Source organism: Cricetulus griseus, chromosome 2 (assembly GCF_003668045.3).
Source record: "Cricetulus griseus strain 17A/GY chromosome 2, alternate assembly CriGri-PICRH-1.0, whole genome shotgun sequence".
Classification (NCBI taxonomy): Eukaryota; Metazoa; Chordata; class Mammalia; order Rodentia; family Cricetidae; genus Cricetulus; species Cricetulus griseus.
Window position 1 is genome coordinate 256,745,295 of NC_048595.1, and position 24,108 is coordinate 256,769,402.

Here is a 24,108-nt window from a genome sequence, read left to right on the forward strand (position 1 = left end):
TGCCCAGGCAGGCAAGTACATGCACATACGGGCAACACACAAAACAAATACACAAATAAAAAAATGCAATAAAAAGTGTCCAGGAGAGCTTGCTCAGCAATTTAGAGCATTCACTCTTGCAGAGGACCTGGATTTGATTCCTAGCACTCATGTGGTGGCTCACAGCTGTCTGGAACTCCAGATTCCCCAGCGATTTGATGGCTTCTTCCAGCCTCTGCAGAAACTTCATGTGTATGGTGCACAGATATATATGAGGACAAACCACTCATACACATAAAATTAAAAGACAAAACTACCATCGTTCTTACTTATGTTATATTCAGTCAGCTAGCCTAGGTATTTTCTAAGAAGAGCCAAGTAGTAAATGGTTTAGGTTTTGCAAGTTACGTCTGCTCTCTGTAGCTGTGTGTTTTTCTTTGTTCCCCTCTTCCTCTTCCTTTTCACTCCCTCCTTTTTCTTCTTTCTAAAAATAACTTAGAAATGTAAAATTATTCTTAGCTCATGGGAAGTTTTAAGAAGCTGCGTCCAGGTTTGTCCCACAGGCTGGGATATGCCAAGCTGTGGCCTGAACACTTGTTTCCTCTGTAAACAACGTGCCGAAGACATTCTGTCACACTTTCATGTTGGCAGCCCTTAGATTAATGTAGTGGAATTAAATGTGTATGGAGATATAATGGGAAGTAATCTCAGTTATTTTTTTTTTAATATATGAAGCTAAAGACTCCTTTATCCTGAATTCCTTAAAAAGTTTTCTTAGTCATCTTACAACAAAGTGTGTGGGTTGCTTCAGTGAGACAAAGGTGAAATAACAAAAGGAAAGCAACTTAGTTGTTTTCCATTTGCCAACTGCCAAACAATGGGCTTGTGGTAGCCTCAGAAAAGCAGGCTCCTGCTAACAAGTGTGTTCATGCTTGGGAAGAAATGGGGCAATTTAGCTTTTTTGCGTGTGTGAGAATTAATTTCTTTTCCCATTTATATCCTTAGACGGTTTTTGGATAACAGAAACAAGTTTTGTACTTGCTGTCATAGTTGGGATATTTCTGGTTGCGACAGTCTCACTGACCTTTGGTAAGTATTATAGATTTTTTATAAGGAGGTAATAAACTGTTTATTAGATCATGCTGACTGGTGTATCTTTCTGTTTATCTCATTTCCTACATGAAACATAACCTGATTAAATAAATTGATAAAGTTCACAGCATTGCCCTTGGCTGTCTTTTCATAGCTACTAATGTCTGTGATTTTTTTAATATCAAAGATACATTAGTTTTCCTTCAAGTAAAGGTTTATTTTGGTTCATAGTTTTGAAGGTGTTGGTTCCTGTTGTTGGGTATGTGGCAGTCCTTCATGGCAGGGGTATTATGTAGTAATGTCTCATCTCACAGCTAGGGACAGAAGAGAATGACGAAGGAACTGGGTACCACTATCATATTCAAGAACATGTTCCCGAGACAGGTAGCCCTGGCTAGCCTGGAACTCACTGTACAGACCAAGCTAGCCTCCAATTCACAGAACCTGCCTCCTTTGCCTCCTGGGTGCTGGGATTAAAGGCATGTATCACACATACATTTCATGAATTTGAGGTTTTTATGACATTAATTTAATGCTTTAGTTTACTTTTCCCCACATGAAATTTGATGACTATGCAAATGCTATTGCAAATGTTTAGGAAGGCCCTTTTACTTCACAAATCTTTCTGGGTCAAAAATATAAATTCCTTTTTATGAAAAATCTTTTCATGTAATATGTTTTGAGTATATTCCCCTTATAAATTGTTTTTAAATTTTTTAAAGACGAAATTGTAATTAAATTTATTTTACAAAAAAAGAACATGTCCCTGGTGATAAGAAGACTTCCCATTAGTCCTTAATCTCTGTATTCCAAAGATTTCAAGCTGGAGGCTAAGGCTTTAACACATGCACCTTTGAAGAATAGACTAGACACAAACCATGGAATGGGGCAACTATCTCAAGGCAAATACATCAGTACATATACATTTGATAGTATACCTGAGATGCACCTATTTGTGAAGACACTATTTTATCTTTCCGTAAAATAGCACTTGTTTCTGATTGGCCATTGCAAGTGTTCTGTGACTTGTAGGCTAGAATATAAATAAAAGAGAAGTAACCAAAAATATAAAAACAGTGTAGGATTAATGGGAGGTCAGTGGCAGTCACTAGTTGGGATCCGTTTGGTCACCAGGCAGACAGCTCAGTTTGGATGAATGGGGCCTCTCATAGGAGACTCATTTCTGACCTGTGGAACTCTTTCTGTCTGACAACAGACAGGCTCATTCAAAATCCCTGTTCATTTATAAAGGATCAGAAAGCAGCAGAATTACACCAGATAGCCATTTCCCATTATTTATTTTATGTTAGTATGATATTCCTTAAAGCTCTACCTCTTTTTAATGCTTATTTTAATTATGGTTAAAAACACAGAAAACCCAAAATATATGGTAAGAAGTTGGGCCCTGAGGGTTATCACCATGATCATACATTCTAGCTCGTTCCTGTTTCATAATACATGTCAACATCACATTTGTTCAGTTTCCCACGTCTTGGTTTGGGCTATAAGATGTATGAGATTTCCATCTCCTGCTGATATCAAGACCCCCCTCCCCATAGTAAGAAGGGCAAGGTACCAGAAAAAAATTCCAGCACACATTCAGGAAGATGTTACTTATAAGTAAGAGAAAGTTCCCTGGTAAAGGCAAAGGAAGTGCTATACATAGAATACACTGCTGACTTCTCTCTGGAAAAATAAAGCTATTATTTAATTACGTTTGCCCAACATTATTCTTTTTCCATAGTGGCTGGAAGTAAAAAGTCTCAGTCAACATTATGAACTGGGGTTTCACTTTAAAAAAATTCTACTCAGATAATACATGTGACTCCTCTAGCTGACTGGGGAAGCTAAATATTTCGGTGGAGCCTACTAGGGACTTAACCTGTGATTCCAGGGAGTCTGTGTGTTGCACAGCTGATGTTTACGCCATGAAGTCAGTCTTTCCAGAGTTCCTTGTCTGCCTGTGATGTATCTGGTGGTTGGCAAATAGGCTTGACTGCTTGTCTGCTTCCTGATGGGAGGCGAGTTACACAAGGGACCCTTCTCAGGTTTACTTGCCTTCTCTCTCCATCACCACTACTTGAACCCATGGCTCTCGAGGAAGAAAATGAGAATATTTAAATGTTCTGTGTGCTTTCGAGACATCCTGTGGACATCTGCCTTTTTCCGGACTTAAAGGTCTTTATTGTGTTTGGAATTTGTGCATTTGGAGGAGTAACTAAGCTAATTTAGTTTTTGCTTCTGTTAATAGCACATGTGGTTTTACCAGTAGGAATGTTTGAGTGCGTGAGAAAAGACTAAGCTATTAAATAATGGAAAGTAGCAATTCTTTAGAAACTGCATTCTTCTGAAGGCTCTGTAAAATGGAAACAAAGGCTTAAAAATAAGTACCAACAGCCTCTTGGTTGGTGAGAGGCTATAGCTGATATGCAACATGAGCCCTGTGCCAGGGAAAGAGGGGAGAAGTTGTAAACTATCATCAGTGACTTCAGGAGACTGTCCTTTAACGATGGAGGTAAGACATGTCAATATGAGAAGCTGCAGTCGGATGTTATACGTGACATGAAATGTAGGTGACTGTAGGGGAAGCTGTAGCCACGCCTTCTTAGGGGCTGGCTACAAGAGTACCTGAGGGCTTGTGAGGGCGTGGTCAGAGTGAGTAGGGGGACTGCGTTTTCGGTTTCGGTTTCTCTTTGCTGCTTGCTGTACAGACTACCACCGGCTGGCTGGTTCGCTCTGTAAGTAAGGCTTTTCCCTATTAAATACCCTTATATTTCTACCTGACTCCGTATTGGTAATTTCTTACTATAGGTGACAGTGCCATGGAAAGAGCACTGACAGCCACACTTGGTCTTTTAGGGTCATTGGTGAAAGACAAGCAGAGTGTGCAGAAGAATGAGGTAGTGTCTGTCACTGAGAATGTCAGGATGATAGCAAGTGAGGCTTAGAATAAAGTGCTTTGGTAAAAGCGCTGGCAATGCTCCTGTATGCTTCCTTGGATGGGATGCCATTTGAAGGAAATGCTCATGACTTTGATAAGCAAGGAACTAAGAAATAAGGTACTTTTTTGTTGATTGTTTTTGTTTTGTTTTGAGACAAACCTGACTAATTGTACACCCTGATCTAGCTCCTGTTGCCTCAGCCTCCAAAGTACTCAGAGTATAGGTGTGCACCACCATGCAAGTGTTCAAATCTTTTTTTTTTTTTTTTAGCAAAGTGTTTTTTTATTTTTTTTCTCAGATTTTTTAAAATTTGAATTAGAAACAAGATTGTTTTACATAACAATCCCAGTTCACTTCTCCCTCCCCTCCTCCCCTACTCCCCCCCTAACTAAAACCCTACCTATCACATGTCCTTTCTGCTCCCCCTGGATGGTGAGGCCTTCCATAGAGTGCCATCAGAGTCTATCATATCCTTTCGGGCAGGGCCTAGGCCCACACCCATGTGTCTTGGCTCAGGGAGTATTCCTCTATGTGGAATGTGCTCCCAAAGTCCACACCTATGCTAGGGATAAGTACTGAACTACTACAGGAGGTCCTGTAGATTTCCGAGGTTGCCTCACTGAAACCCATGTTCCTGGGTCTGGTTCAGTCCCATGCTGGTATCCCAGCTATCAGTCTGGGGAGCAAGAGTTCCCCGATGTTCAGGTCAGCTGTTTCTGTGGGTTTCACCAGCCTGTACCCCTTTGCTCTTCACTCGTTCTTCTCTGCATCTGGATTCCAGTTCAGTTCCCTGATGGCTAAGGATGTTGAACACTTTAAGTGTCTTTCAGCCATTTTAGATTCCTCTGTTTAGTTCTGTACCCCACTTTTTAATTGGATTATTTAGTGTTTTGAGACTAGCTTATTGAGTTCTTTGTATATTTTGGAGATCAGCCCTCTGTCAGATGTGGGGTTGGTGAATATCTTTTCCCATTCTGTGGGCTGTTATTTTGTCATGTTGACTGTGTCCTTTGCCTTACAGAAGCTTCTCAGTTTCAGGAGTTCCCATTTATCAATTGTTGACCTCAATGTCTGTGTAACTGGTGTAATGTTCAGGAAGCGGTCTCCTATACCAATTAATTCAAGGGTATTTTCCACTTTGTCTTCTAATAGGTTCAGTGTGGCTGGGTTTAGATTGAGGTCTTTGATCCATTTTGACTTAAGTTTTGTGCATGGCGATAGGCTTGGGTCTATCTGCAGTCTTCTACATGTCTGCATCCAGTTATGCCAGCACCACTTGTTGAAGATGTTCTCTTTGTTCCATCATATAAACTTGGATTGTTTGTCAAAACTCAGGTGTTTGTAGGTGTGTGGGGTAATATCAGGGTTTTCAATTCAATTCCATTGGTCTACCTGTCTATTTTTGTGCCAATACCAGGCTGTTTTCAGGACTATAGCTCTGTAATAGAGCTTGAAATCAGGGATGGTGATGCCTCCAGAAGTTCCTTTGTTTTACAGGGTTGTTTTGGCTATCCTGGGTCTTTTGTTTCTCCATATAAAGTTGAGAATTGTTCTTTCACAGTCTGTGAAGAATTGTGTTGGAATTTTGATGAGGATTGCATTGAATCTGTAGATTGCTTTTCGAAAGATTGCCATTTTTTCTATGTTGATCCTACCTATCCAAGGGCATGGGAGATCTTTCCATTTTCTGGTATCTTCTTTAATTTCTTTCTTTAGAGAATCAAAGTTCTTACCTTACAGGTCTTTCACTTTTTTGGTTAGCATTACCCCAAGGTATTTTATGTTGTTTGTGGCAATAGCGAAGGGTGATGTTTCTCTGATTTCTTTTTCCACCAGTGTGTCATTGGTATATAATAGGGCTACAGATTTTTTTTGAGTTAATAATCTTGTATCCTGCCTTTTTGATGAAGGTGTTTATCAGCTCTAGGAGTTCCATGATAGAGTTTTTCAGGTCACTTATGTAGACTATCATATCATCTGCAAATAGTGAGAGTTTGACTTCTTCCTTTCCAATTTGTATCCCCTTGATCTCCTTTTGTTGTCTTATTGCTCTAACTAGAACTTCAAGGACAATATTGAAGAAGTATGGAGAGAGTGGACAGCCTTGTCTTGTACCTGATTTTAGAGGAATTGCATTGAGTTTCTCTCTATTTAATTTGATGTTGCCTGTTGACTTGCTGTATATTGCTTTTATTATGTTGAGATGTGTTCCTGTTATCCCTGATTTCTCCAAGACCTTTATCACAAAGAGGTGTTGGATTTTGTCAAAGGCTTTTTCATCATCTAGTGAGATGATCATGTGTTTTTTTCCCTCAGTTTGTTTATATGGTGGATTACATTGATGGATTTTCATATGTTGAATTATCCTTGCATCCCTGGATGAAGCCTACTGGATCATGGTGGATGATTTCTCTGATGTGTTCTTGGATTTGATTTGCCAGTAATTTATTGAGAATTTTTGCATCAATGTTCATGAGGGATATTGGTCTGTAGTTCTCTTTCTTAGTTGTGTGTTTGTGTGGCTTGGGTATTAAGGTTATTGAAGCCTCATAAAAAGAATTTGGTAATGATCCTTCTGCTTCTATTGTGTGGAATACTTTGAGGAGAATATGTAGAAACTCTACCTTGAATTTCTGGTAGAATTCTGCACTGAAGCCATTTGGCCCTGGGCATTTTTGATTGGGAGACTTCTGATGACTGCTTCTATTTCATTAGGGGATATAGGTCTACTTAAGTTGCTTATTTGTTCTTGATTTAATTTTGGTAAGTGAAATCTGTCTAGAAAATTGTCCATTTCATTTAGATTTTCGAATTTTGAGGAATATAGGTTTTTAAAGTATAACCTGACGATTCTCTGGATTTCCTCTGTGTCTGTTGTTATATCCCCCTTTTCACTCCTGATTTTATTAATTTTCACGTTCACTCTCTGTTGTTTGGTAAGTTTGGATAAAGGTTTGTCTATCTTGTTGATTTTCTCGAAGAAACAACTCTTCCTTATATTGATTCTTTGTATTGTTCTCCTAGTTGCCATTTTATTGATTTCAGCCCTCAATTTGATTATTTTCTGGTGTCTGCTCCTCCATGTTGTATTGGCTTCTTTGTGTTCTAAAGCTTTCAGTTGTGCTGTTAATTCTCTAGTGTGATTATTCTCCTGTTTCTTCATGTGGGTACTTAGGACTATGAACTTTCCTCTTAGCACTGCTTTCAAAGTGTCCCATAGGTTTGGGTATGTTGTGTTTTCATTTTCATTGAATTGTGGGAAATCTTTAATTTCTTTTTTATTTCTTCCTCGACCCAGGAATTGTGCAATTGGGTGTTACTTAATTTCCATAATTTTGAATGTTTCCTGTAATTTGTGTTGTTGTTGAATTCTAACTTTAAAGCATGGTGGTCTGATAAGATATAGGGGGTTGTTTCAATTTTTTTGTACCTGTTGAGGTTTGCTATGTTGCTAATTATATGGTCGATTTTAGAGACGTTTCCATGTGGCACTTAGAAGAAGGTAAATTGTTTTGTATTTGGATGGAATGTTCTATAGATATCTGTTAAGTCCAATTGCGCCATAACTTCAATTAGTTCTTTTGTTTCTTTGTTAAGTTTCTGTCTGGTGTTCCTGTCCGGTGGTGAGAGTGGGGTGATGAAGTCTCCCACTATAATTGTGTGTGGTTTTATTTGTGATTTGAGTTTTAGTAATGTTTCTTTATAATCGTGGATGCCTTTGTATTTGGGGCATAAATGTTCAGAATTGAGACTTCGTCCTGATGGATTTCTCCTGTGTTGAGTAGGAAGTGACCTCCTTCATCTCTTTTGGTTTCATTGATTTTAGTTTAAAGTCCAATTTGTAGGATATTAGGATTGCTACTCCTGCTTGTTTCTTAGGTCCATTTGATAGTAAATCTTTCCCCAACCTTTAATTCTTAGGTACCACCTGTCTTTGAAGTTGAGGTGTGTTTCTTGTATGCAGCAGAAGGAAGGATTCTGTCTTCTTATCCATTCTGTTAATCCGTGTTTTTTTTTTTATAGTTGAGCTAAGACCATTAATGTTGATGGGTATTAATGACCATTGATTGTTCATTCTTGTTAGTTTTTGATTTGGTGACGGTGGCGGGATTATGTGTGGGATTCTATCCCTTTTTCCTTTTGGCTGTTGGTAAAGTGGGGTTACTTATTGCCTATATTTTTCTAGTTGTAGTTAACTTCCTTGGTTTGCAGTTTTCCTTCCAGAACTTTCTATAGGGATGGAATGATGGATATGTATTGTTGAATCTGGTTTTGTCATGGAATATCTTGTTTTCTCCATCTATAATGCCAGTCTGGGCTGGCATCTGTGGTTTCTTAGCGTAGGTAGAATATCTATCCATGACCTTCTGGCTTTCAGAGTTTCTATGGAAAAGTCAGGTGTGATTTTGATAGGTTTGCCTTTATGTGTTACTTGGCCTTTTCCTGAGTTGCTCTTAATATTTTCTCTTTGTTCTGTATGTTTGGTGTTTTGATTATTATGTGGTGAGGAGACCTATTTTTTGGTTCAGTCTATTTGGTGTTCTGTAGCCTTCTTGTATTTTCATTGGCATGGCTTTCTTTAGGTTGGGAAAGTTTTCTTCTATGATTTTGTTGAATATGTTTTCTGGCCTTTGAGTTAGATTTCTTCACCTTCTTCTATACCTATTATTCTTAGGTTTGGTTTTTCATGGTATCCCATATTTCCTGGATATTTTGTGTTAGGGATTTATTGGACTTAAGATTTTCTTTGGTTGATGAGTCTATTTCTCCTAGTGTATCTTCAACTCCTGAGATTCTCTCTTCCATTTCCTGTATTCTGTTGGTTATGCTTACATCTGTAGTTCCTGAACATTTACCCAGCTTTTCTATTTCCAGCATTCCCTCAGATTGTGCTTTTTTTATTGTCTCTATTTCAGTTTTTAGGTCTTGAACTGTTTCCTAGAGAGATTTGTTGATACCTTGTATTTTTTGGTTTGTTCTTTTCTTCCGTTTCTTTAAGAGATGTTCTCATGTCCTCTTTGAGGTCCTCTATCATTTTCATGTAGATGTTTTTAAGGTCATTCTCTTCTGCTTCATCTGCATTGTGATGTTCAGTTCTTGCTGTTGTATGGTTCCTAGTCTCTGGTGGTGTCATATTGGGGTTTCTGTTGTTGAATGTGCTTTTAATTGACCTTTTCTCATTCTTTCTTCTGGTGGGTGTAGCAGGAGTCTCTTTCTCTCCTGGTGGGTATGGGACCAAGGTTCCTTCTGTTACTATAAATCTTTCCGCCAAAAGCCGTCGAGCCCCACCGCCACATGTGTGTTTTACCCCAGCCGCCCGCCTGAGTTAGGGCCCAAATGAATACTCAGAAACTTGTATTAGGTTCAAATGCTGCTTGGCCAATGACTAGGATTCTCATCTGCTAGCTCAGTCTTAATTATCATAAATCCATATATTTTATAAGACTTATCTTCTTATCGGAAGCCTTATTGGCGTCCCTCCTTGCTGGTGGATCACATTGCGCTGCTGGAGGAAGAGCGGAGGGGAAAAGGGACCCTTCCTGTTTCTTCTTGCTTCAATCTGAGTCTCCTTGCTATGTTACTTCCTGCTTGGAACATCACTTCTCTACTACATTTCCAAGAATCCTCTTTGATTCCTAGGCCAGTCTAAATTACTATTTAATTGGCCAAACAGAACTTTATTCAACAATCAATAAGATAAACATACACAGAAGTACTTACCCCATCAAGTTCCCTTCTGGTAGATGCAAACAGATCCCATAGTCTGATGTCTGTCCTTCTCTCATGGATGGAGGTGGCACTGTCGCCAGGGCCTTGGCAGTGGCTGGGTGTGTTGGATCCCACTGCCAATTTCGGATCCAGCGAGCAAACCCCTGGCATCAGATGCCTCCAAGCAGGGTCACTGAACCAAACAAGTGTTCAAATCTTATTCATCATTTCCACAACATCTTCTGCTAATTATGACCCCTGTATCAGTGCACAAAGAAATAGGTGATTTTACTGACGTGATTGTATTTTAATCTTTATGAAAGAATGTTTTTTAAAAGATCTATCTGTCTGTCTATCTATCTATCTATCTATCTATCTATCTATCTATCTATCATGTATACAGTGTTCTGTCTGCATGCATGCATGCCAGCTAGAAGAGGGCACCAGATCTCATTTCAGATGGTTGTGAGCCACCATGTGGTTGCTGGGGCTTGAATTTAGGACCTCTGGAAGAGCAGTCAGTGCTCTTAACCTCTGATCTATCTCGATAGACCCTAAGAATGTTTTCTTAACATTATAAAATCTGAGCATAATGTGAAAAGGGAGAATACAAATCACTCATAATTTTGCAAGTAGACAGGACCAATGATATTGTTTGTTACAGCAAATTTTCTGTTTATAAACAACAGATATCTGCTATTTTGTATATATTTGTCCCTCTGTTGCAGTGCAAAAGTATCAGAGAACACTTTGAACAGAGTTGAACTTTCATTTCAAGGAGTCCACCAGGTGGCATGTGGGACTCCTTCAACTCTGGGGAAGCTAAACATTTCAGAGGAGTTCTAAGATTTTAACCAGTGGTTCCAGAATCTAAGAATTGCACAGTTGTGTTCTCTCTCTCTCTCTCTCTCTCTCTCTCTCTCTCTCTCTCTCTCTGTGTGTGTGTGTGTGTGTGTGTGTGTGTGTGCATGAGCATGTGTATATGTGGAAGCCAGGGGTCAATGTCCCAAGTCTTTTAATATCCCTATACATATACACTTTAATTTTTTGAGACAGTCTGTTACTGAACTTGGAGCCCACTGATAGGCTAGGTTGGCTGGCTAACAGGTTCCTAAGATCTGCCTGTCATGGACCCCTACCTGCAATACTGGATTTACATGTATGTGCTACTTGCCCAACTCTTATATGGGTGCTGGGGACCTGAACCCAGATCTTCATGCTTGTGCAACAAGCACTTTGTCCACTGAGTCATCGCCCCAGCACAGACACACACATTGTGCCATATACATCACATTGAAAACATTTTTACACTTGATCTCAGAAGGTCTACTGGAGTGCGATGGGAATGTCTGGATGCAGAAGTCAGTTTGCCTCATTAATAATTATTTTGTAAGTTCTTAAACTTAGTTTGGTTCTAGCTTACAGTTAATTTTGAGAAGTGCATTTTAATAAGATACTTCAAAATTTATTTGTAGTAGTGAGAAATATAGTGAACTTTACAATTAAAAGAGTATGATTTATGTGGGTTTTATATGGAATTTTACCAAGATTTAACTTAAGAAATTTGTTATAGCAGTACTTTAAAATCAGTCTCTGTTATGCTGTCAACAGTGTCACACACATATGTATGTTTAAAACGCACCAACATTTTTAAGGGGAAAAAAGCAATAATTTACTTAGTAAATTGTCTGTTTTCTTTAGTCTGGTATAGAAGCATGAAAAATCGCAAAATCTCCAAGGAAGGGCTCTCAGTTCTCAATGAAGACGACAAGGAGTTGGCGGAGCTCCGAGGTCTGGAGGCTGGAGTGGGCCTGGCCAATGCCTGCTACGCAGTACAGTATGTGACCCCTGCCATCTTCTTGGATCACACAGGCTGAGTGTGGGCCCAGTAACAAGGGTGTCTACACACCTTACATTTCCCAGGGGTCTTAGGGTGTCACTGTCAGTAACGCTTGCTTCCAGTCTCATATGTGACTTGGGACAAATGGTGATGTATTGTAGTTATCCTATAAGCGAAGTACAAATGCCTTCCATTGTTTAATCATGTGGTTAAAAAACCAATTTAAGAAGGAGAAATGCTTCACTTTGGAAAGAATGAATGATGGAGAAGGGAGAATGCTGTAGATGTCTTGCATGTATCCTCTTCCTCTATTATGGAAGCTGCATGATGCTTGCCCATTATCATTACGGACAATTAGCATTTCTTGGCATGAGACACTATGTCATGCTCTTTGTAAAAAGAATTCTATGGTCATAGGCTTTGCTTGCTGAAATCTACAAAAAAGGATTTAAAATAGATTAAGAAATGAACCAAACCAGCTCTTCAGAGGGGAGGGTTTTTTTTTTTTTTTTTTAAGAAAACACTAGGCATCTGATATTTAACATTCTTGCTATAGCTGGAGAGATGGCTCAGTGGTTAAGAACATTGGCTGATCTTCCAGAGAACCCAGGCTCAATTCCCAGCACTCACATGGCAGCTTAGAACTGTTTGTAACTCCAGTTCCAGGAGATCTGACACCCTCGCACACAGAGAGACAGACATGCAGGCAAAACATCAATCAATACACATAAAATAAAAATAAGTAAATCATTACAAAGAAGATTCTTGTTAAAAAGCAACAAAAAACAAACAAACAAAAAACCCCCCAAACCTCAAGGTGTGCTTAATTTAGATTAAGTACCAATGCTGTAACATTCCAAGGTGAAGACTGGCTTTTTGAAGGCTAATGTGGTGATGGAGAAGTCCGATTTCTGATCTTAGTAAATGCTGTCATGAAAGTCATTCAAGCAGGCACGTGAGACAGGCGAAGTCAAAGCTCCGGGGCCCAGCTGCTTCTGTTGCTGTTTTTCTCATCTGCTGTAGTTTTCACATGGGTCTGCAACCCTAGAATTTCATAACCACTCATTTTGAAATAAGCAGCTGTACCACGAGCCTCGGGGAAGCCTCCGCCTTCATGTTCCTGTAGAAACCATGGTGTTCAGAAATAAAGTGACATACTTTGTGTAAAAACTGATAGAACAGGAGAGTGTAGGAACACAAAATTGCTCATTGCCACATTGGGATGTACAGTGATGCCCAGCTCTGAGATTGCTCAATGTCTTTCAAATGCAAATATACACACCTAAGGTGCTTAGGGAGAACCATATTGTTATTTTACAGTACTCTTCCAACCCAAGAAGAGATTGAAAATCTTCCTGCCTTCCCTCGGGAAAAACTGAGCCTGCGTCTTTTGTTGGGGAGCGGGGCTTTTGGAGAAGTGTATGAAGGCACAGCTGTGGACATTCTAGGAGTGGGAAGTGGAGAGATCAAAGTGGCAGTGAAGGTAACGTGCCTCTCTGAATTCTACCATGCCTGAGACCTCATGAAAATCCAGCACGGGTGGCCTAAAAGAGGCCTTCTAGTACAGTTAACAAAATGCGTTCCATGTCTCAAAACCGAACTTCAGTCGACTTTCTAATAAAGAAATGGTGAAAACTTAAGGTGATGAATATACTAGTATCCTGGGCTGATCACTATCCAATGGATATGTAAGTCAAACCATCACATTGTATAGGAAAATTATGTACAAATAGTATGTCAACTAAAATCAAGATAAATTTGGGGCAGAGTTGGTTCAGTGATTAAGAGTGTTTGTTGCTCTTGCAGCGGACTTGGTTTGGTTCCTAGCACCCACACGGTGGTTCATAAGCATCTATTCATAACTCCAGTACCAAGGAATCCCAGTGACCTCTTCTGACCTCCAATGGCACCAGGCATACATGCCATACACATACATACATGCATGCAAAAACTCACACACAATAAAATAAGTAAACATTTTAAAAGTAACTTAAAATTTAAGAATGGCAGAATGTAGAAGTCTGTCATAAGCTACAAAAGCCATCCATTATTTTTCCTGTTTCTACTGGGCTTTTAAAAGGTGAATGTATCCAGGGCTTATGTTACTGCTAGAGCTATTAATTACTGAGACCTGGCAGAGTTTTATTTCCCATTGAAAATATTGTAGGAGGGGGCTAGAGATAATAGCTCAATTTGTAGAGTCCTTGCTTAGTGCCTCAAAAAGCTCTGAGTTTGGTCCCCAGCACCACATAAAACAAGGTGTGATGTGCATGCCTGTATTCCCAATCCTGTGTAGGAAGAAGTAGGAAAATCAAGGTCAAGGTCATGCTTGACTACATACAGATTCAGAGGCCAGCCTGAGCTACAAGATATTTTTGTCTCAAAACAACAACACACTTTACATGAACTAGAATTGTCCAATAAATCCACCAGAAACCAGACTAGGACTCAGTGTACTTTCTCAAACCTACTGCCTCTGTGCTCTCTGTTTTAACTGTGGATTTCTACTCCTGCAGTTCACACAGCTTTAGCAAACATTTGAACAAACAAGTATTTCCACTTTACTTACAGACATTGAAGTCTGAATTTTCTATGTCATGAAATACTATTCTCTTTCTGATTTCCCCACCACTTAGGAGCAGTTTTTCTCTTATGTTGTTTTACTGGAGCTGAGAGGCATGACTTATGGCTAAGAGATTGGAGAGTTTTAGGATAGAGTTTTGTGATTAATTTACATCTATTGACTAGTAAAGGGCAGCACCCACCTCCCCAAATGAACCAGGGAGTGACTGAAAGTAAAGTGGAAGAAGAAAATCTGAAAAGATGATGACCAGGTGAATGCCCAAATTAGTGTGTCTTTAAATTTTTGTGTATTTCTATATATGGAAAGAGGGCTCAACCATTAAGAGCACTGGCTGTTCTTCTGGCTTCTACAGGCACTGTACACATGTGATGTACCAACACACATACAAAAAACCATACACATAAAATAAACAATAAATTAATTAAAAACACAAAATAAAAACATTCCATATTTCATAGGGACCTTACATATTTGTTCCTCAGTCCCTTATCTAGCAGAATGAGATATTCTTGATTGAACAGTATCAGTTATGGAAGTTTTAGACCAAACACAGCACCAACAGGGCATTTACAGATTATATGCCATGCCATATCTGTGATTTAGTTCCAGATATCAGAGTGGATATTGTAACAAAACAAACAAAATAACAAGACAAAAAAAACAACATTGTCCCCACTAATCCACCTGACTCCCAGTGTCTGATTTCTGACTTGCCTCCATTTCTCACAGACCTTGAAGAAGGGTTCCACAGACCAGGAGAAGATTGAGTTCTTGAAGGAGGCACACCTGATGAGGTATTAGCATAGTTCATACAGTAATTTTCTTTGACTAGCGTGGATAGAAAGTTTCTATTTCTCTGTGTTGGATTTTTAATACTCCAAACGACCAAGCCATTCTGAAAATAAAGGTGAACAAGACTTTAAAAGGAAATAAATCTGTCGCATTAAGTAGTCTATAGAAGCCAGTCTTCAGAGTCTGGGTAGGTAGTTCCCAGGCAAAAGATCCTCCCATCTCTTATCTTTAATTAGGAGTGTATTCTGCAAGCAAATTCTGAGACGCTTCTGCTTTTAAAATGTACCTGTTCTTAACGAGGGTTAATGGGTCAAGCAGACCCACAAGATGTCCTCTTATGAGATCTGATGTTAGCAAGAACATCTTTTAGAAAACTTGTCAGCAAGGTTTCAGTCTGCAATCATCCTGAGAACTGCTCAAGGACATCTTAAGGAGAAGTGGGAGGTAGAGGCTCATGGGAAGTCAAGCTGGGTCCTCTAACTAGTCTGGGACTTACACACTCTAATGTCTTCATGAACCAATGAGGCGCAAACCTGAAGATCTGAGTTGTTCCCCTAAAAGGGAGAGGTCATATGTCATAATTGTGATGACACAGACATGCTTCCAAACAGCTTTTGAAGAAGGCTATTCATCAAAATTGCTTTCTTTGCTAATCATAAAACCCCCATAATGAGAAACATTATTTCTTCTAAAACCCTGTCTGTTCTGCTCAGATGCTCTGGCCACTAGGGGTTGCCATGTTCCCTCCTTAAGGCAAGGACACAGATGGGGACTTAGGCCAGGGAAGCTCTCCCATGTTAGAGGCAGTCAGTGAGGGCTTCCAAAGGACACTTTGGGGTAAAATGCTTGCTCCATAAAGACCCCAGCTGGGATTGCTGTCACTGTCATGTCATTCAGCTTGTATCTTTTCACCTTTCAGCAAGTTTAATCACCCCAACATTCTGAAGCAGTTGGGAGTCTGTCTGCTGAGTGAGCCCCAGTACATTATTCTGGAATTGATGGAAGGAGGAGACCTTCTAAGCTATTTGCGGAAAGCCCGGGGGACGACGGTAGGTGGGTAGGGGTGGCATCTGCTGTACTGGCATTCTAAAGCATTGTGCTAGGCTTTCCTGTTGATTTTCTTTAAATTCAAAGTGCAGTAGCTTTGACTGGTGGGAGAAACTTTGAAGGTAGCCATGGAAAGAAAGTGTATCTTTTGTCATGTTTGATTATGGTAATTGGAACACTGAGCTAATAGTTGAGCCTGGTTTTAATACTGAATGAGAAAACAAACCTCTTGTTAAAAAAAAAAGAATAAAAAGCATACTCCCCCAGACCCCATGAACGTGGGAGTCAGTGAGGAGACCTCAGAAATCCATGGGGCCTCTTGTAGTAGATCAGTACTTATCCCTAGCACAGGAATGGACTTTGGGAGCCCATCCCACATGGAGGGATACTCCCTGAGCCTAGACACATGGGGGTGGGCTCAGGCCCTATCCCAAAGGATATGACAGACTTTGAAGACCCCCCTATAGAAGGCCTCACCCTCCCTGGGGAGCAGAAAGTGTATGGGATAGATAGGGTGGTGTTAGTTGGGGGGGGGGTTAGGGGAGAAGGGGTGGGAGAGGGAACTGAAATTAGAAACAAATAATCTTGTTTCTAATTCAAATAAAAAAATTGAGAAAAAAGCACACTCCCCAAAAGGATTGTGTGGAATTATGTATCTCTTAATTTCATCTACTCTGTCTATCCCAAATTTTATTTCCAGTCTTGACGTATACTACATTTTGCAGCTGGATGGTTCTGCTAACCTTGATTTTGGTAGGCTGAGATATTCTTCAGGATGATAGAGCTATTTGGACTTTTAAAAATTTGTTCATTTTTCTCTTTTACTGGAAGTAGATTTTTTTGTCATATAATATGTCCTGATTATGGTTTCCCTTACCTCTGTTCCTTCCAGTTTCTCCTCACCTCCCTCCCATCCAGATCCACCCTTTATCTGTCTCTCATTAGAGAACAAACAGACTTCTAAGGGATAATAATAATACAACAAAATATAATAAGATAAAACAAAAACTGACAGGTCAGAACTGGACAAAACAAACAGAAGGAAGAGTCCTCCCAGCATGCAGTCAACTCTTTGAGTAGTTTGTTTCCCTGGTGAGATGAGACTCCCTTTAAGAACAGCAAACTTTCATTTTCAAGTGGTTGTCAATTGGCAACAGCATCTCATTTAGGGGTAGGATCTTGTATCTTCTTCCCCTTGCAGCTCTTGCACCTTCATCTGGAGCAGATCCCTTGCAGGTCCCCTGACTGCTGTCTCAGTCTCTGTGAGTTCCTATGTGATGGATCTGTTAATTTAGAGGCCCTATTTTCTTGGTGTCCTCCATTGGCATCACAAACTTATTTTGGCTGAAACAAAACTCTTGACTTATGTATCCTTTCTTGTTCCACCTACTCAGTATCCTGTTTGCTGCCCCCACCCAGATATCCACCCCTAGAACCTCTGCTCTAGAGTTCAGCCTTCCCAGTGAGGTTCCAGTTTACCCATCCTTCAGTTCCCAGTGCCTGGCACAGTGCAGATCCTGGAAATGCTCTGGCCTCTTGGACAGAGCCAGGAAGTGACCTTCCTGCAGGATCATACTTCATGCCTCAGATGAGAAGACAAGAGACAAAGCACTCAGTTTAAAAACCATAGATTTAAGACCCACCCACAATCTAACTGAACACTGTATGGCTAAACAAAGCATAAAGCAAGGTGAATAGTGTAAAAACCAGGAGGTCATGCACTGTCTCAGTGCACTTCCATGTTTGTACATGTCTTTTGGTATTTACCTGTTTTTCCAAATACTCTGCTTATATACTGAGGCATCTTGAAAGGAAATCTATTCACTTCCTAAAGTGGAAGGGACTTTAACACGGACTTCCTCACATCCCTGCCCCACGGCTCCCGGCATCACACACAGGGTACCAGCATCCAGGTTTGCATTTGTGTGAATTTTCATCATTACATGCAGCTGAGTCAGCTATGTCTTGTGATCGTGATGTTCATTTTATTTTTCTGATCTTGGACTAGTTCATAAGGACTGTCTTTTGCTTTCATCTTCATCTGCTTTTTCTATTAACTCTCTGACAGAATTGTGTCACTATTCTCAGAATGGCAACTGAGCACTTCAGTTTATTTCTTGGACACTTCCTCCCAGGAGCCAATGCAGGTGCTGGTTCCAGGCTAAGCTATTCTCAGGCTTCCTTCCTGTTCATCTTGCTGTCTCCCTTTACTCTTGCCTATACTGAACCCTTTTACCATCCATTACATGACTGCCTTTTCCCTTCTTCCTTCCTTCCTTCCTTCCTTCTTCCTTCCTTCCTTCCTTCCTTCTTCCTTCCTTCCTTCCTTCCTTCCAAAAGTTTTTATTTATTAAGTGTACAGTCTTCTGCCTGCATGTGCCCTGCAGGCCAGAAGAGGGCACCAGATCTCATTCAAGGTGGCTGTGAGCCATCATGTGGTTGCCGGGAATTGAACTCAGGACCTCTGGAAGAGCAGTCAGTGCTCTTAACCTCTGAGCCATCTCTCCAGCCCCCATGACTACTCTTTTCTGATTCAGGAAAGCATGCACTTGTGGCAAAGGTTTGCTTTTTTTGTGTCTTTAACTTTTTGAGACAACATTCTGATCCCTGAATTTGTTATCTATTAATCTGCTTTTTTGCCCCTTAATTATTTATTTTTAAATGTTTCTTTTCATTTTTGAGATTATAATATAGTCCTATAATTTCCCCCTACCCATCTCTCCATGTAAACTTTCCCATATATCTTTTCTTTCTCTCCTCCAAATTCATGGCGTCTTTTTTCATTGTTGTTGTTACATACATACATGCATACATACACACATACATACACGTAAATATATATACATACATGTATATTTGTGTGTGTAATATATATTCCTAAGTACATAGGTACAACCTGCTTAATCTGTGTAAGGTTACTTACATGTTTCCAGGGTCTCCTGAAGGCTGGGATTAGGGGGGTGTGCCACCATGGTCAGCTGTAATGACTGGTTTTCAGGGGGCACTGCCATTCTTCCACTGTTTTCTTTCTGATGGATCAGAACATTTCCCAGGGCCTTATCTTATTTCCCCATTGAAGACAAGACATTGTTGGGTGCTTAGTCCACACACGGCAGACAATACTACTATTGTCATTCTCTCACTTGTGCCAGTTCCCTTGTGACCAGTCACCTCCACACAGGAGTACTAGAAAGCATTATGCTAGAAGCAACAGTCTTGAGTTAAACATGTCCTCAAATTAAGGCAAATGTGCTGCTTTCTAAATGCTATTGAATTTGTCAACTTTTCATTGGGTAGCAATGGTAGGTCAGTGGAGACTGTGGCTTTTCTCTAAAGGAACTTGCTGCATGGCATTTTACTAATAATATATGGAAAAGGACCAAGCTCCTCCCCCTGCATCAAGTCTGGGTGGGACATCCCAGCATAGGGAAAAAGTTCCAAGGAGCCAGCTCATACAACAGGCACAAGTCCTGATTCTATTGCTAGGGGGACCCAAAACAGAACAAGCTACACAGCTGTCACCCACATGCAGAGGGCCATAGGTTGGTCCTATGAAGGCTCTCAAGCTGTTGGTCTAGAGTCCATAAGGTCCCACTAGCTCAGGTCAGCTATCTCTGTGGGTTCCCTCATGTCATGGTCTTGACCCCTCCTGCTTGCTCATACAATCCATCACTCTCTTCACAACTGGACTCCAGGAGCTCAGCCCAGTACTTGGCTGTGGATCTCTTCATCTGCTTCTATCAATTACTTGATGAATGCTCTCTGATAACAATTAGGGTAGTCACCAATCTGATTACAGGAGAAGGAAAGTATAGACACTCTCTCCACTATTGCTGAGGTCATCCTTGTGGATTCCTAGGAGTTTCTCTGGCATCAGGCTTCTCCCTAATCCCAAAATGGCCCTCTCCCTCTTTCATTACTCTCTCCACCCCCAACTGGACCAACTTGATCCTTCATGTTCCCATGCTTCCATCCCCTCCTCTCCACCCCCACCCCAGGTTACCCAGTAGATCTCATCTATTTCCCCTTCCCAGAGAAACCCATGTGTCCCTCTTAGGGTCCTCCTTGTTACCTAGCTTCTCTGAGGCTGTGGATTATAGCTTGGCTATCCTTTGCTTTACACCTAATATCCACTTATGAGTATGTACATTCCATGTTTGTCTTTCTCAGTCTGGGTTACCTCATTTAGGATGATCCTTTTTATAGTTTCATCCATTTGCCTGCAGATTTCATGATGTCATTGTTTTTTCTACTGTGTAATACTCCATTGTGTAGATGTACCACATTTTATTTATCCATTCTTTGGTTGACGGGCATCTAGGTTGTTTCCAGGTTCTGGCTATTACAAATAAAGCTGCTATGAATATCGTTGAGCAAGGGTCCTTGTGATATGATTGAGCATCCTTTGGTTATATGCCCAAGAGTGGTATTACTGGGTCTTGAAGTAGATTGATTCCCAATTTTCTGAGAAACCATCATACTGATTTCCAGAGTGGTTGTAGAAGTTTGCAATCTCACCAACAGTGGAGGAGTGTTACCTTTACTCCACATCCTTTCCAACATAGGCTGTCATCAGTGTTTTTGATCTTAGCTATTCTGACAGGTGTAAGATGGTATCTTTGAGTCCTTTTCATTAGCATTTCCCTGACAGCTAAGGATGCACAACTATTTTTTTTTATTGAGTGATTAACATTTGCAGGATAGACCTTGATCAAGATTTAATATGACAAGAATTTAGCTAGATATGACAAGTGGCAGGTGATGGAAGCATCTAATGTTAAGGAGGCCAAACATGGGGTAATGGGGGTGCCCCAACTTGTTACAAGGGATAAGAGACGTGGGTGGAGATTCATGAAGGCAGGTAGGCAGACAGCATCCATGGAAATCTTATCAGAAGGGAACAGGGTGCTAGTCACCAACATGAAGTTTAAGAGTCATAAACTGCTTATGAGTAAAGTGAGGTTTGCCTATAGTAAAGTATGATTCTATTAGCACAGCAGCTAGCTAGCCAGTCAGGATGCCTGGTAAGATTCAGGTACAGGCCATGACATAGGTGAACCTGATCCAGATTTGGAAGGGATGCGATTGAGTGCTTGTTATATATAAACAATGTTATATATCTTATTTCTAACCTTGAAAGGTCAGTTGTACTATGTTCCATTTTATATATGAGAAAATTGCCTACTTGATTTAAGAAAATTCAAAGAATTAGCAGCAGAACTGTATTTCTACATATATACTATATCACTATGCATATTTGTATATTTTCTTCATGAGTTCTTGTAATCCTGATAAAGATTCCTTTAGAACAGCAGGCCAGAGCTTGGTGAATCAGCCATGTATAGTGTCACATGGTGCCCTGGTGGTATTCTGTCCCAGAGTATGAAGAGGACCTCACTTTTGTGGTATGAGCAAAGCAGAGGGGGCAGCACCTTTACATGAGTAATTGTCAGATTGTAAGGTGGTTGTATAGTTTCAGGAGTCATTTGAGCTGCTTAGTGAAGGATGTGAGAGAGATCAAGAATTAGGGTCTATTCTAATGAAGAAACATCAGGAAAAAAAGAGGAGGGCTGGAAAACAGAGTAGATCCAAGGAAGGACGGATAGTTCAGAAAAACTGAAGTGCGACTTCTGAGAGGAGAAGTGAAGGGGAAATTAATGGGCCTATACAGAGCCTGATGCAGCCTGGGGCTGCCATGACGCTGGGCCCAACATCTGATAATAGGTTCTACAGGAAGTTAGGTGCAACAAGGGAGCTAATGAAAAGACAAGAGGCTGGACACACGGCATGTCTTTGAATGCATCAGATTAGGGATGATAAAGACCTGGACCAAGGTAATTGCAGGGATATGGAAAGGCTCAGTGTATGACTGTGGCCTCCAGGCAGGAACTTTGAATTTTCTCCATATGCTACTAATAAAAATGTTGACTAGCTTTTTTCCCCCACTAGAATTCCTTTCAATGAGTATAAGCTTATCTATATTTCTGCTGGCACTTACAGATGAAAAAAATAATCTGGAAAGATATTTTGTTTGCAGTTTACAGAGTGGGGGGTCCAATGTGGGGCAAGCCCATTGTTCTGACTGATGTCATCAAAGGCCATTGAACCAATCTTTAATCTAGCTAGCATGGGTTATTTTTAGATTATTACTACTATTACGTGATCAGATGCCATTTATGTATTAAGTGCTTATTGTATGTTGGCAATACTGTATATCTTATTTTGAATCTTAAGAAGTCTGTCACAATATGCCCATTACTTGCAAGAAAATTGCTTAATTAATGAGCAAATTCACATAATGGGTAGCAGAACTAGATTTCAAATTTACAAATATAATTTGCTACCATGTATAATTGTATGTTTTCCTCTTGAGTTCTCATGGCTATAAAAATTTCTTTAGAACATCATATACAAGAGTATATACTCATAAATACATTATGTATTCATATATATTCATGCATATATGTATGTATTTTCTGCCAGGTGCGAAAATACTTATAGTAATTCCTTCATCTCTTACAGTTTCATGGCCCTTTACTCACCTTGGTTGACCTTGTAGAGGTGTGTGTGGATATTTCAAAAGGCTGTGTCTACTTAGAGCAGATGCACTTCATTCACAGGTACTATAATAATCTGGATACCAGGTTGTTGGATGGTCATATGACCACTGTGTGTAGTTTGGGTAACCCACACTAGAGAGTTACACATTTTCATTTCTTCAAAGGACCAGTATTACTCTATAGAGCCTCCATATTAGTCATTTTCTTGTTGTTATGACAAAATGCCCAACAAATGTAACTTAATGAAGATGGGAAGGGTTTATTTGCTTATAGTTTGAGGTGACAGTCCATCATGGTAGGGGGATGTCATGGCAACAGGATGTGAGGCGGCTGACCACATTGCATTCATACTCGGGAATCAAAGGGAGATGAGCATGGGTGTTAAATTGTGTTTCTCCTTTTTATTTAATCTGGGACCCTACCCCATAGATGTCCACAATTAGGGTAGATTTCTCCCACCTCAACTGACCAAATATGGAAATTCCCTTACAGACATGCCCAGAGATCTGTTTCCTAAGTGATTCTGGATCTTGCCAAATTGTCAGTCAATGTTAATCAAACAGATGCCTCATTTCTTTCCAGACCTACTAGTATTACTTGTATGATCTCTGGACTGCTGTTCAACTTTATCAAATGTAACTTTTGCTATAGGGATCTGGCAGCCCGGAATTGCCTTGTGTCTGTGAAAGACTATACCAGTCCTCGGGTAGTCAAGATTGGCGACTTTGGACTGGCAAGGGAAATCTATAAAAATGATTATTATAGAAAAAGAGGGGAAGGCTTGCTTCCAGTCCGGTGGATGGCTCCAGAAAACTTGATGGATGGAATCTTCACTTCTCAATCTGATGTATGGTGAGCTAAACAGGACACAGAAAAATGGGGGCAAAACTGTCTAATATCAGGATATATAATTTTGCTCCTTTAAAAAATTATTTATTTTCTCCCTCCCCCCTCGTGTGTGTATGATATGTGTGTACAGGTAGGTTAGTGAGTCACCTGTGGCTGGTAGTCGAGGAGAACTACTATGTGTCTCAAGTCCTTTACACCTCTCTCTCAATAACTTTTTTATCATTTATCTTAAATTTTTTCATGAAATAGACTCTTTTGTTTCAAGCATTTTGCTATACACCAAAGGTGTATATATTTGCAACTAGTAGAACTAGTACTTATCAGTAATGTTCATGAAAGTGCCCTAATTCTATGGGGGATGTTTCATCACTAATTTATAGATAGACTTGAAATCATGAAAAAATGTAGACATTGGGGAAGTTTGGTCTTTTGATTATTTGAGCTTTGCTCATTTTCCCTCAACTTTTGATTAGAGCTGCTAAAAGTTTATAGATTTGTCCAGTGAATTTTAAGTTGTTTAAGCCATAGAAAACTTGTATAGGAGATAAAACTTTGCCCTCAGCAATCCATTTTTATTTATGACTTTGTTCTCCATGTTTATTATCATTTTATCCTCTTCAAATTTGGGGTAGGGGAGGACATGGTGACAAGCCCTCCATGTGTGTCTGTATGTGCTCTTGTGTGAATATGTCTCTGTGTACATGTGTGGTTGTG

The 24,108-nt window shown here is 40.0% G+C and overlaps 1 protein-coding gene across 1 annotated transcript in view; it reads left to right on the forward strand.

The window, feature by feature from the left end:
* Ros1 (ROS proto-oncogene 1, receptor tyrosine kinase) overlaps positions 1-24,108 on the forward strand; it is a 127,048-nt gene that overhangs the window by 90,461 nt on the left and 12,479 nt on the right. Inside the window, exons 35-41 of the mRNA XM_027402106.2 lie at positions 985-1,068; positions 11,424-11,559; positions 12,883-13,045; positions 14,876-14,940; positions 15,858-15,987; positions 22,508-22,605; positions 23,197-23,397. Coding sequence (XP_027257907.1) covers positions 985-1,068; positions 11,424-11,559; positions 12,883-13,045; positions 14,876-14,940; positions 15,858-15,987; positions 22,508-22,605; positions 23,197-23,397 — 877 coding nt within the window. The remainder of the gene's footprint in view (positions 1-984; positions 1,069-11,423; positions 11,560-12,882; positions 13,046-14,875; positions 14,941-15,857; positions 15,988-22,507; positions 22,606-23,196; positions 23,398-24,108) is intronic.